At 35.4% G+C, this 13,248-nt stretch overlaps 1 protein-coding gene across 5 annotated transcripts in view; it reads right to left on the bottom strand.

The window, feature by feature from the left end:
• fam184ab (family with sequence similarity 184 member Ab) overlaps positions 1-8,658 on the bottom strand; it is a 182,253-nt gene extending 173,595 nt beyond the window's left edge. For 3 of the 5 annotated variants that reach the window (XR_003598534.1, XR_003598535.1, XR_003598536.1), the window contains exon 1: positions 7,551-8,658. Coding sequence is in view for 2 of the 5 variants with exons in the window: in XM_028041116.1 (XP_027896917.1) it covers positions 7,551-7,718 (168 nt within the window). In the remaining 3 variants the exon portion in view is untranslated. The remainder of the gene's footprint in view (positions 1-7,550) is intronic. The other 2 variants (XM_028041116.1, XM_028041115.1) reach the window with 2 other exon arrangements.
• Positions 8,659-13,248: the final 4,590 nt, after the last annotated feature.

Raw genomic sequence — 13,248 nt, 5'->3', positions numbered from 1 at the left:
TTTTCTTGTCAAGTTATCTGGCATTTAGTGGATAGAAATTATTTTGGTGATTCAAATTAACCTACAAGAGAAATTTGGTCTAATTTAACTTCCCACAGTGAGAAAATGTTATGATTATTTTCCAATTTAGGCTTTTAATCAAACGTTAGATTGCACTTTACTACAAAACTGGTCAGTTTAAATATCAAGAATTTACAAGGAGTTTACACGTAAATCAACCTTGAAAACACCCAACTGAAATTCAAGGATTTCAAGCACCCAAACAGGCCCTGGTAAAAGGAAAAAACACTTTTCCCAAATTAAAGTTGATGCATAACTGGCCCTGATAAATAAAAGTTGAAATAATGAATAGTCATCATATCAGCTATATGTTTGTTCCTTATTTATAATGTCTGGTTTATAATGATGTAATATTTGGTTAAAAATCAGTGGTTGGGAATCAAATTTTAGATCTAAATATCTATAATAATATAGTCACAAAGTGTTGCCTTGATGTAAAGTACAATGTTGACATCCGAATATTTATTTATTTTTGAGATGTCACCAAAAGAAAGTATTTAAATATTTGCTTCAGTATTGGTCTATTTATGAGGAAAACAATGCCGCACACACACGCGCGCACACACACAAACACACACACACACACAGAGTCAACACAACTGTATTTGACTCTCTGTCTCTTTGAATCCCTTCGTCAGGAAAAACATGAGAGCTCAGAGGTCTATTTCTGACTCACTCACTTGAAGACGAAAGTCAGTCAGGCATTGCTGATGAAACACACACACACACACACACACACACACACATTATTTTCTACATCATTGTCTTGATGAAGTGAGCAGACATGTTGCATTGGACTTCCCAAACCTCAGGTCTGACAAGAGCTACATGCAAGAGCTCTGAACTATAATTTATATAAAACGCGTTGCCATGGCAGCAAAGCCTCTGCGCTGCCTCCTTAACAATAAATCCAACCTTTTCAAACAGAAATAAAAACTCACAAAATACAGCTTTCAAAAGGAATTAATAAAAAACTGAACAGAGGCTGAACAAGAAGGTGATGAGAACTGCTGTGTGGGATTAAAGATTACTGCCAGGAGTCTTAAATAACGGCGGTGGCTAACAGGTCCTTCATCACAAATCATGAGGTTCAGAGCCGCTGGAGAGCTGCAATCAATGGCCCACTCACTCCCTATGCATGAAACGCCTATAGAGACAATATGTCAGGAGCACCGAGATGGAAACCGTCTTTCTGCGGATTGTAAGGTTTAAATTCATGACAAAAAGATGATAAGACAGGCAGAAAATGGTTTATAGAAATATTAAACGAGAAAGCTGGTCAGTCAAAATACAAGATCAAACATAAACAAATAATCGGATTAATCATGATGAATCAATTACTGAAATAATTTTCAACTAATTAAGTACCAGATTAATCGTTAACTTGAGTATACGGACTAGCTAAGAAAAATAGCTAACTGCTGAAAAAAATTACATTCAGATAAAGATGCCCAGAAATGTTATTTATTGGCTATTTTCTCCACTTTTTGCATCAATAAATATCAGTAAATTCAAAAATATGATTAAGTGCAGTTTCAGTGTGTACTACAGTGATATAAATCACATTTTTCAATCCATTTCAGATGAGAATGTTTTCAGGAACAACATTTGTGTCTGTGGCGCTAGGAATGCTGAACCATGCACTCCCCAACCTGCAAAATGATTTATTACCCATGAAATGAGTAATAAATAATTATTTTATTATAATCTTTATTGTTATCATGATACTACAAAATATTGTGATGAAAAATCTTCTTTGTTTGCAAATATGTTCTACCCAGACCTCCTCAAGTGGCCTAGTTTTAGCTAAAGGAATGCAATTGTTGCATTTTAGGTAATAAAATGTTTATTTTCTTATTTAAAAAAGAATTACATTTTTTATTTGTATTTTAATGCATTTCTAATATTGTTTAAAATAAGCTTGAATGGAAAATCTACAGAATTTGCCTAATTTTTTGCCCATTAATCGATTAATGGTTAGAATAAGTCGATTGCTAAAGTTGCAGCTCTTTCCCAAACATTTTCAGTCCCTGTGGGTTTGTCCTCTGCACCTGGAAATCTCTCAGCCTGGGATGTCAGAGGGTTGAGGAGGCGGATCGGTGAGGTTTCAAGGTTGATATTTATTCCTGAACGCCTCTCCCGCTCAGCGGAGATCAGCGGTCAGTGTGAGCAGCAGATGGCCCAAACACTGCCGGCCGATTCCCCAGCTTTGTTGTTGTGACCTCACTCAACACGGCGCTGGAGAGAGGCGAGGCTCAGACGTGTCGCCGGTGGGAATGTGTGCAGCCTGCCTCATGAAAATACCATCTACTGTTGTTCCAGTTCCCAGAAACAACAACTTCATACAAACTTTATGTGATTCAGTTTTCTCTTGTCAGCCATTTTTAAACTACCAATTTTATTCTGTTGCAAGGGCTTTAAAAGGATGATTATTTTAGTTCCTTTCACTCTGATAATGAACTGGATCTATGGATGCGTTCACACCAGTCCTGTTTGGTCCGCTTTAATCACACTCTAGTTTGTTCTTCTAGAAAGTCTGGTTTGTTTGAAGAGATGTGAATGAGAAATCAAACTCTGGTCCACCTACAAACTCAGGCCTCAGTAAATAAATCAATTAATTACATTTACATGATTTACTGTTTCTCTCTTTTCACCAAAAACTGGATGATACAGATGATACAGGCTTCATAATTCATCCATTTTATTTGTTGTTTTTGTTCTTTTGTTTATTTATTTTAGATATTTTAAATGTCTTCCAGCTCCATCGTTAAATATTCACCAGAATTGAAAGTTTATTGATCTTTGAGAATATATTCATGCATTATGATCCCATTATCATTAATTTACTTTAAAATGTCTCAAAACAACAATATTATTGTTTATCGCAATAATTTCTGGGACAATTTATTGTCCAGCAAAATTTGTTATTGTGCCAAACCTCTCTCGGTTCAGTTGAAGTGAACTCTGGTTCGGTTTGAATACGTATAAGAAACCAAGTGGACTGGAGACTGCTCCAAAAACAGGAAGTGGACAACAGCGCATGGCATTCTGGGTAAATAAATACAACAAAAACAAACATAAAGTTCTAGCCCTGGCTGGTGTTTTATGGTTGAGCCGCTGACTACATTTTTGTTTATATTTTGTGAAAACGGAAGTTGAGCTCAGTGTCTTCTTCTGAGGATTTTGTGTCATTTCCTTCAGTGGTTTTTACTGCAGCGCCACCACAGGCGAGGAGGGGAACAGGGTTTCAAAGAGTTTGGATTGTTTGACAGTACAGAGTGAAATCGGACCGCTTTCTGAAAATGTAACAAAAGTTGCCATTTTCTACCATGCAATCTATTATGTGTGAAAACACCCTAAAAGACATACGACACCTTGGGGTTGTCGTATGCCTCCAAAATGTCTGATGCAGAGATCTTCACTCCTCTATTCTTGAAAAATTAAAAGAAAAAACACAAAATGACCAACAGAACATTTAAAGTAGACAACAATGAGCTAAATCATTTTTGAAGAAATCTGTGAGCCTGGCTTGTTATTTCTGAACCAAAACATGAATCCAAGTCGGCCATCTTCTACAACATAAAAAAAAACTAATTTACACATGTGCCATATTCCTCTCATGTTTTGATCATCTCATTGTGATAATGTAGCACCAACTGACTGGACCTCTGTTGAATTATGTCTGTCACTTTAAAGTGGAAGAACATTTGTCCAAACCCTTCTTTATGTTACATATTTTTATTTAAATAGAAAACAGTTTTCAATTAAGGCTTTTTTTTTAAATCAAAAAAGCCAAATTTTGTTTATCATGATTAATTTGTAAAACCAATAAAAATGGTAAAACATGCAAGAGGGTGAATACTTTCCATAGTCTCTGTATACTGCTGCCTTAATTTCAACTAAAATGGGTTCCATCTTTCATGTTTGACCTCCAAATGATGAACTGCTGTGGATAACAGTAGTCATTTTTAAAACTTTAACCCAAAACTGTTTATATTTTCCATCTGGTTTGTTTCTGTGTATATTTACCATCTAAAATGAGCACATTTCATATTCTGCTTGCATCACCTTCAGTAGTTAAGTGAGTTGCCACTAGAGTGAAACTGTATGCTTGCTGAAGCTTACTCAACCGATTTTTCTCTCTCTGACTGCCAAGCAATGAGTTTATTCCACAGTTTTCCCCCTTATTTTTGAATGGAAATATGGCAATTTTAAGTGCTGTCCTTCACATCTATGCATTTATTGTTACCAAATCTTCCTAAAATATCTGCAGTGCTGTCTTACGCACTTCAAACACTTTCATGTATACGTGTCAAATAAAATCAATGAAAGTAATGAAGGAATAAATTGTGGGGAAAAAAAGAAGAAATGATTAACAAAATAGGAACAGCTGTCCAAGATACGTTGCTATAATGATGAAAAACTAAATCTAAGGAAACTTTCCCTGATCTCAAAAAGCTCTGGCTGGCAGCTTTAAGCATAGTTTTGCTTTAAAACTATTTTAATTCTTGAAAGATGAGGATTTCTTTGCACCTTGACTTGTTTTTAAGTCAAGGTAAAGTTTTAAGAAGTTTTTTCATTATGTTACTATTTGATACAATTGAACACTTGGAAAGTTGGCTACAAATGCAAAAGCTGAAATTGTGAGAACAAAATGAATCATAAATTACACAATTTAAACAACTTTTTTTAATATATAATTAAATTTAAAAATATTTTATTTATCTCAAAGAGAACTCATATCATCCAAGTGTCTCCAAAGAGTCGTGGATGTGATGCTGTGTAGCAGTCAGTCTCGCAGAGAATCTGAAGAGGCCTCTGACTAAAGACAGTTGCTGTATGATAGACTCATGAATGCTATGATGCTAACAGAGATGATATTTCACTGTAACATCAGTCATTTGCAAGTACTCCTGTTTAAATTCCTGTCTGTACGGTGAGGGGAGATCACTCTCGCCCATTATAATCAATGTACGAGATGGTTTGAACTTCCTCCTTTTATCTCTGCTTTGCATCCATAAAGCCTCCTTTTCAACTCCTCATAGTTCAGGTATTAATTGAGCTTTAAGATGCTAATTAGCTGCTCTGGTTCTAAAAACTATGCCTTGTTATCACGGTTACTCATCATGGCAACTGTACAAAAGCAAAAAAGTGAGAACAAAAATTGCACAGCATTTTTGCATGTTTGGAGTAACCATCTAAACATGCAACGGCTCAACTAAAACAAACAAAAGTTGACAAAAAGAACAAACCAAAGCTAACGTAACAGAGCTACTCCAACATGCTAGCTCTTGCAAACCCTGCAAAAAGCACAGATTTTATGTTGAGAGTCAGCATTGGATCCTCCCTAACACACACTTTAGATCACAGAAAAGCCACCTCACAAACATTTAAAGCTCCATAATGACAGACTGGGGGCACAAACGTGCCTTTGCAGGCCTGAATCTTCCAGAGTGATCGCTACACTATGTTAGACGTTTTCATTTTGGTAAAAGTCGGATGAAAGCTGTGATCCTCAGGGCAAAAGATTGTTTCATATCCATTTGAAATGCCAGTGAAAGCCCACAAGTAGATCATCCCAGCCATCTGGCTAAAAACAAATCCCTCAGAACGAGCTCTGAAATCTAATACACAACACAATACCCACAGCTTTCCATGTAACGTTGCTCTGGATATTCAGTTTATTTCAAATTTTAGACATATACGTCAATAAATAGCAACTCTACAGTAGTTTGAACTATTGCAAGGGAAAAGTGTGATGAAAAGAAATGTTTGACTACAAAAGGTTAAAATATAGAAACGTGTGATTTTTTTTATACTCAGCCCGTCTCTAGGTGATTCGTAATAAATTAGAATATCAACAAAAACTTGGTTTATTTTAGTAACTTGGTACAAAACGTGAAAATATACTAATTAGAAACGGAGTTATGTATATTCCAAGTGTTCATTTTTACTAATTTTGATGACTATAACTTTCAGCTAAGGAAAACACAAAATTATGTTATTTAGAAAGCTTACATAATAAGACAAATTAGAAAAGAATATTTCTTTACTCTCCACAATTATGAAGAAGGCTGCTCAGCCTCCACTAAGCTACAAAATATCAATGCTAATGACTCTTGCTAAGCATAAGCTACAATATCCAAACTAATTAATGGAAAGTTATGCGGAAGGAAAAAGTACCACACTGTCAAAAGTATAAATATCTGGTTTAATGACCGTAACATCATTGTGTTTGGTGGAAAGCAGTACCATTAACTATACTCTTCTGTATTAAATTATATTTATACAGAAGATTCAGGTGAACTAAAATTTAGATTTTCATAGTTGTAAGTCTTAATCATAAGTGGTAACTCTGAAAAACATTTTAAATGCATCACTCCACACGTAATGAATCTAGAGTTACTGAACTAAATTAACTTTGTTATAATGATATTCAAAATTAATGAGTTGAACCTGTAGAAGTCTGTGTCCTCCTAGTGCAGCAGCCTCAGCACACCTGAGTCAAATGAGTTCATTAACTCCAGAGTTCCTTTTTAATGGCCCATTCACTGGGTTCAGGTGTGCAGAAGCATCTACAACAAGGCAGGAATTTTAAATAGGAGCATTAATTATTTAAAGCTTGTAGAAGTCAAACCAAAATTAGGTCATAATCAGAGGTGGGTAGAGTACCCAAAACTGTACTCTAGTAATAGTAGGACTACTTCAACATATTTTTACTCACGCTAAAGTAAAAAGTCACCATGTAGGAAATTACTCAAATAAGAGTAAAAAAGTATTTGGTAGAAAGTACTGAGTAACTGATCAAATTATCAATCATTTGATTTTTAAAAGTTACATCAGATGGACCAAAATATAAAGAAAAGTGACAATTTGGGAATTTTAAGGACCAAAATGACAATAATTCATATAAGAAACAAAAATAATCAGGCAAAAGATAATTTTTTCAAATCAGTTTCTTTCAATAAAAAACTTATGAAACTTTCAACAAAAACTGCAGGTATGTTAAAACATGTTTGCTTTTCCATTCAGTGGGTAGAGAATCCAGAAGTTTTACTCAATCATTGCAATACTTCAAAATAAATTTACTCAAGTAAAAGTAAAAAATACAGCATAGGAAAAATACTTAACTTTTTTAAGTTACTCAAGTAAATGTAATTAAACTACCAACTCTGATAACAATAAATAATAATCTAGGATATGTTTTAATAGATTAAAACTTTTAAATTAATGAGGAACATTTAAGTGTTTCCCCTTTTAATTTTTTTTGGCAAGTTAGTCTTAAATTAGAAACTTTCAAATTTTATTTTACATAAATTGACTTGCAAAGTTAGATTTAATCATAATAGACCCCGAATGTACTAGAACGTACCTTAAATCCAGTGGGAAGTCATAATGTTTTTGCATCTATTTGTTTTGTTCAATATTTAAATATTTCCTGTTAAATGTGAGGAAATCATAATGGAGTCCGGTGGAAGAATTCTGCTTACCTTGGTTAGCTGTGCGATCTTCTTGCTCATCCTCAGGTGCAGGTCCTGGGTATATTCCATGGCGACGCCGGACTGGAAGGAGGCGGTGGATGATGAGGATGATGATGGAGTAAATTTCCCCTGACTGGTAGGGCAGTAATACTGCTGCCAGCCCGACCCAGTCGCCATCTTCACGATGATGCTTGAGTGAGATAAGGGCAGCGATGGTTAACTGGACGGGGGGCTAGACGGTGCAGAGACGCACAGAGCTGGGACAGCGTGTTTCAGCGAGGCACGGCAAGAGTTAATCAAAAATATCAAGCCTTTCTGACACACAAACCGCTTTCATTTTGCCCGCTTCCCGTTAATAATAAACTCAAGGGTCAGATTTTACTGATTCAACCCCAGAAAATACCAGCTACTAGCATCGTTTCTGTCCGTTATCAGCGGGTCGTAGTGCGGGCACCTGGCGCTGATGTGGAGCTCCGGTTCTCCGGGCGGCGGGCGGGCTGCCTCCCTCCCGGTCGGTCACCTTGGTACCGATTCTCAGCGGCAGCCGTTAGGAGTAATTCCTCCCCGAAGCATTCCGGCTACATTTACCGGACAGAGCGGAGCGCAGACCGGAGGGGATAATGGGAGAGAGTTGGAGAGAGAGCGAAAGACGAGCTCGGCGGTTGGTTGCTGCTCCTCTTGTTGCCATGGATCATCTCAACAGTTTATGCTGCATTCACGAAGGATGGGAGCAGCGCTGCGTTCACGTACCGTCGGAGATATGAGCTCACGCTTTGTGTTCCAGCTAACAGTGGCGGTTCGAGAACAAATCTTTTCTTAAATTTCTTAAAAGAATAAGTTGGCCTTAAATGTGTTAATCACAAGTCTTAAATTTTGTTGTGGTAGCCTGTTTAATTTTGTGTATTCTATAGTTTTTTTGTTTTTCTTGCTGTTACACGAACGTTTCAGTCATCACAGACCCGAGGCGGTTGCTAGCTAGCTTAGTATTTACGCCCGTCACTGATTAGCACAGATTTACCCCCAGTTGGGTGGGCGTAAAATGGAAAGGTAAAAAATTGACTTTTGAAACTCTTGAGTTTCTCAAAAAATTAAAACTTTTGGAGATCACAAATGTACTTGTTTTTTATATTTAAAAAAATTCTGAGAGAATGCTCTTTAAATTTCTGAGAAACTTACCTAAAATGGCTTTAATACGCCTTTGTAGCTCTGTCACTTGAAGCGGTTGCAGGTATCACTGTGTAGCGGTCAATATAGCATTGCTAGCCAAATAATTAGCTTTTTTTAAAACTCCTGTAATGGGTAAGTGCAAACTTACCGCTAGCTGGGTGGATGATGTTCCTCTTTGCAATTGGTTCAGTTCTGTTGCCAATCAGTTTTATTTATTTTCAATGCTTTTAGTACATTTATGTTGTATTGTCACGAAACGCTGTGTCCACGTACTGTTGGAGCAATAAGCTAACACTTACCCAGTAATGTAAAGACAAACAGTGGCGGTTCTAGATCCAAATTTTCAGCTCTTTAGAAGACGCTGAGTGCAACTTCCTCCTAAGCGAAATGGAAACAAAACTGGAGTAGCGTCATTGTTGGATTTGCTTTTTCTACCTTTTTGGTAAAAGATAACCAGCTAGCTCTCCCGCTAGAATTCGACTCTGGTTTGTTTTGGTTGTATTTACCCAGAATGCCTTGCGTTATAGTCCGCCTTCATTCACATAATATGCATTGAACTGCGCTAGAGTTCCTATGTAATTTGGTGAAAAGGGTAAAAATCCATCATTGATTTACATATTTTCCAAAGCCTGAATGTTCAGCTGCTCCATGTTGTTCTTTGGAGGATCGAATCCATAATTTATTTTTAGCAGGAGTTGAAATAAAGACTTTCTCAACAACAAAAAGCATTTTAAATCTTTTACAGTACAGTGATAATTTAAAGATAAAACCACACACCTACAGAGGAAGCTGTTCTGTAGGGAGAACACTAAAAAAGGGCTCCTGCAGATGTTTTATGTAAAATCACAGACTCAACTCTCCAGAGATGGCAGATTTTTACATTCTAATATAAATACTGAAGCTTATTATACATTTCTGACACGTTTCTACAGGGTTTCATAAACTGAACCTTGAAAAACACACAGGAAATAAAAGAGAGGATGAAATAGCACACCAAATAAAAGAAGGCAAGGAAAGAAGAACACAAACGGCAATAAATGAAAAGATTTTAAGGAAGAAAAGAGGGAATGACAGAAGGTAGCAACAAAAAACAAAGAAGTAAGCAAGGAAATAAGGCTGTAGAACAGGAAGGAAACGAGGACAAAAGGATGGGAAGGCAAAAGAAAGCAAAGAAATACAATGAAAGAAACATGGGCTCCAGGAAGGAGGAAGGACACAAAGAAGGAAATGAAGGAAGGAAAGAAAGAAGGGGACAAATAAAGAAGAAAATGAAGGAAGAAAGAAAAGAATGAATGGCACCAATAAAGAAGGGAAGCAAGGAAGGGAGGCACTTTAAGACAGGTGGAAAATGAAATAAAATCTGGAAGTACAAATACTCTTCTTTGTGCATTTTCTTTACTCAAACCGCTCCACACCTGGAAAATTCCTGAATTAACTTCCAGACTTTTCCAGGCCAAGAAACGAAAAAAAATCAGAGTAAAATCAGAATAAATGGCGTCAGAAAACACCGTATTAAACACTAGGTCAAGATAATCAGCTGGAGTCAATTACTCCACTTCCACCCCATAATACGCTTCTGTTAATCATTTACCATTCACCCAGAAAATAACTGTTTTAACATCAAAGGAAAAAATAAAAGTAACAGCAAACACAATGTAAAAATATGACATTTAATTTATTTCTCACTGCTTGTGTTTGTTCTGATGAAGCGGTTCACCAAGATTTCTCAATACTGTCCAAAACGTAATGAATTTATTGCTGGCTTGTTCTTTTTACGCACCTAAAAATGTGTGAAATCAGCCGAATCTCACCTCACTTCACAGGTGGAACAACTGAAAGGATTTTCAGTAAAATATATTTTTTAAAAACAGCAAAATCAGTGTTTGTCTTTTTTTATGTGTGAATATTAAGATCTGCTGTGCTGTGCAACAGAAATGCACCAATCTGCGTTTCAGTGACGTCATTTCATCCATCAAAGCAGAAAGAAGAGGAGAGAAGAAAAATAAAAATAAAAAATTCAAGCTGACTGGAACGGCAGCTGCAGGCGATCTCTCAGTCATAATCACAGCCGTGACGCAAACGGTTTGTCTTCTGCGTTCTATTTATGTTTCCAAATGGATTCTTTATTTTATTTTCACATGAAAAAGTGTTTCTAAGGAACAAAAATCATTGGTGCGCTTTATTGTGCAGGAATTCAAAGAAACAACCCCAGAGAAACACTCTGGTATGTCAAGGTAAAAAGGATTTTCTACTTTTGCTCTGTTAAAAGAAACATATCTAGCTTTTTATATTTTGGGCTGAGATTAAATTTATTCTCAGTCATAAGAAAATTATTTGAGGTCACTTTCTTTTAAAACTCCTGCTATATCTAGCCAAATTCAGTAAATTAAGTAAAAATGGATTTGTGTGTAATAAAGTCTGTAAAAATATCTGGATAAACGTGATTCTGCTTATTATTACAAAGGCAATTTAGAGCGATTGTAGAGGAGAGAGAGAGAAACAGGAGAAGTAATTTCACCAAAAAAAAAATCAAAGTTTCAAAAGCTGAGAATTTGAGATCAAATGTCAGAATTCTGAGATTAACCTCAGAAATTTTCTAGAAAAACTTGAAAAACTTCTATGTTTCCAAAGTCGAAAAGTTTTGATTTTTGGAATTTTTCTGAGTTTGAAAAGTAAAAAAAAAAGAAGAAAAAAAAGCCTTTTAAAACTCAGAAATTTCAGAGTTGTTTCTAAGATTTTGACTATTCAAACTCTGAAATTTCCCTGCTTTTCTAGAAGTTTTCTGTGATTAATCTCAGAATTCTGATTTTACAATCAGAATTCTCACTTTTTAGATTTAAGTAAGAATCTGAGGGAAAAAACATCCAGATTCAGAGCAAAAAAAAGTCAAAATTTTGACTTTTAAAAAAAATTATAAATCTGACTTGTGTTTTAAATCTAAATTTGATTCTAATCTCAAATTGTTTTTTTGAACAAAACTTGGAAATTTCTGAATTTGAAAAGTTGAACATTATGTTTTTTATCACAATCACAATTTTGACTTTTATCTTCTCAAAAGTCTAAAGTCAGAAATTTAAAAATCAAAATTCTACTTTTTAATCTGAATTCTGATTTTTTTTTTTCCAGAATTCTGACTTTAATCTCAGAATTATCCCTTTCTTTACAGATTTACAGATTTTTTCAGGATTCCGATTTTAATCTTCTGTGATCAAAAGTCAAAATGATTTTTTTCAGTGATCCCAATCCTCTTCTGTACTTTTCATTGTTGTTCTTTCTTTTTTATTGCAGTTGAGAACATTTCTTTGTCCTGAAGCAGAAAAACTCCAGGTTAAAGAATCACCAGGTTCGTGTTGTGATGGATCAGATGCCAGTGTTTCCAGTGTTTCCAGTGTTTCCAGTAACTGAATGGTTTTGGATGCCAGTTGTGAGAAGTTTAACTGCAGCTTCAGATCTGGAGGAACTCCATTTATTAGCAGTTATGATGTGTTTTTGCACCGATCCCATGCTGTGCTGTTTTGGGTAAAATAAAACAAAAGCATTTCTTTTGTGTAATAACCTCTGGAGTTATCCAATTATCTTCCAGTTTGATTGCTTGGCCTCTAGTGTTAACGATGTTCTCTGTTTATTTCTGAGAGCAGAGATTAGATTGTGGCCGTTATTATGTTGTCAACTTCATCAGGTTTTGGTTGTGCCATCGGGTCCTTCTAATTGGATTGTGTTGGTCTGTATTCCCTCAGCAGGAGGAAGCGCAAATGTACAAAATATACAAATTATTAAGCTGGGAAAAGAGGAGATGAAGGCCTGCCTTGATTTTATTCTCTCTAAAAGTAGAAACGAATGCATCGGTGTGGGTGTTTATGCCAAGAACAAAAAACAGCAACAGATAATCATCACTCTATTGCAACAAAAGCAATTCATATTTCCCCAGACTTCTTTATTTTAAAGGTTTTCTTACATTCCTCAGTGTCTGTATCATTCTGTTGTTTACAATGGATAAATCTTTGTTTAGTTTCGTTTTGCCGTGTTGTGTTAGAAGCTGGTTCAGTCAGCCGATGTAACGAGTTCATTATTCACTGAGAGCAGCGTAAATGAGGATGTGACCTATTTTAAAATTATTATAATAAACATGCTGCTGCCAGAAACACACAGAGAAATTATTACCATCAGAAAATGATATTTATTTATTTACCCCTAATTTTGGAAAGGACAGAGTTTGAAAAGTCAAAAATTTCCATGTTTTTTATGAACATTTCTGAGATTAATTTCAACATTTTGGAGTTTTATCTAGAAAAACTTTCATCTTTTTAAACTCAGAAATTTTCAGGGTTACTTTTTTTGTAGAAAATTTCTTAGATTAATCTAAAAATCTCTGAGTTTTCTTGCAAATGTTCTACTTTAGAAACTCAGAAATTTTCAGGTCTTTTCCAGAAAATTTTGAAATTATTTGCAGAATTCTGACTTTGAAATCAGAATTTCAATTTTAATCTTTTGAAATCAAAAGTCAGAATTTTACTTTTTTATATGAATTCTTTCTGTAAAG

The sequence above is a fragment of the Xiphophorus couchianus genome, chromosome 15 (genome assembly GCF_001444195.1).
Source record: "Xiphophorus couchianus chromosome 15, X_couchianus-1.0, whole genome shotgun sequence".
NCBI lineage: Eukaryota > Metazoa > Chordata > Actinopteri > Cyprinodontiformes > Poeciliidae > Xiphophorus > Xiphophorus couchianus.
This window is presented reverse-complemented; position numbering and strand designations above follow the sequence as displayed.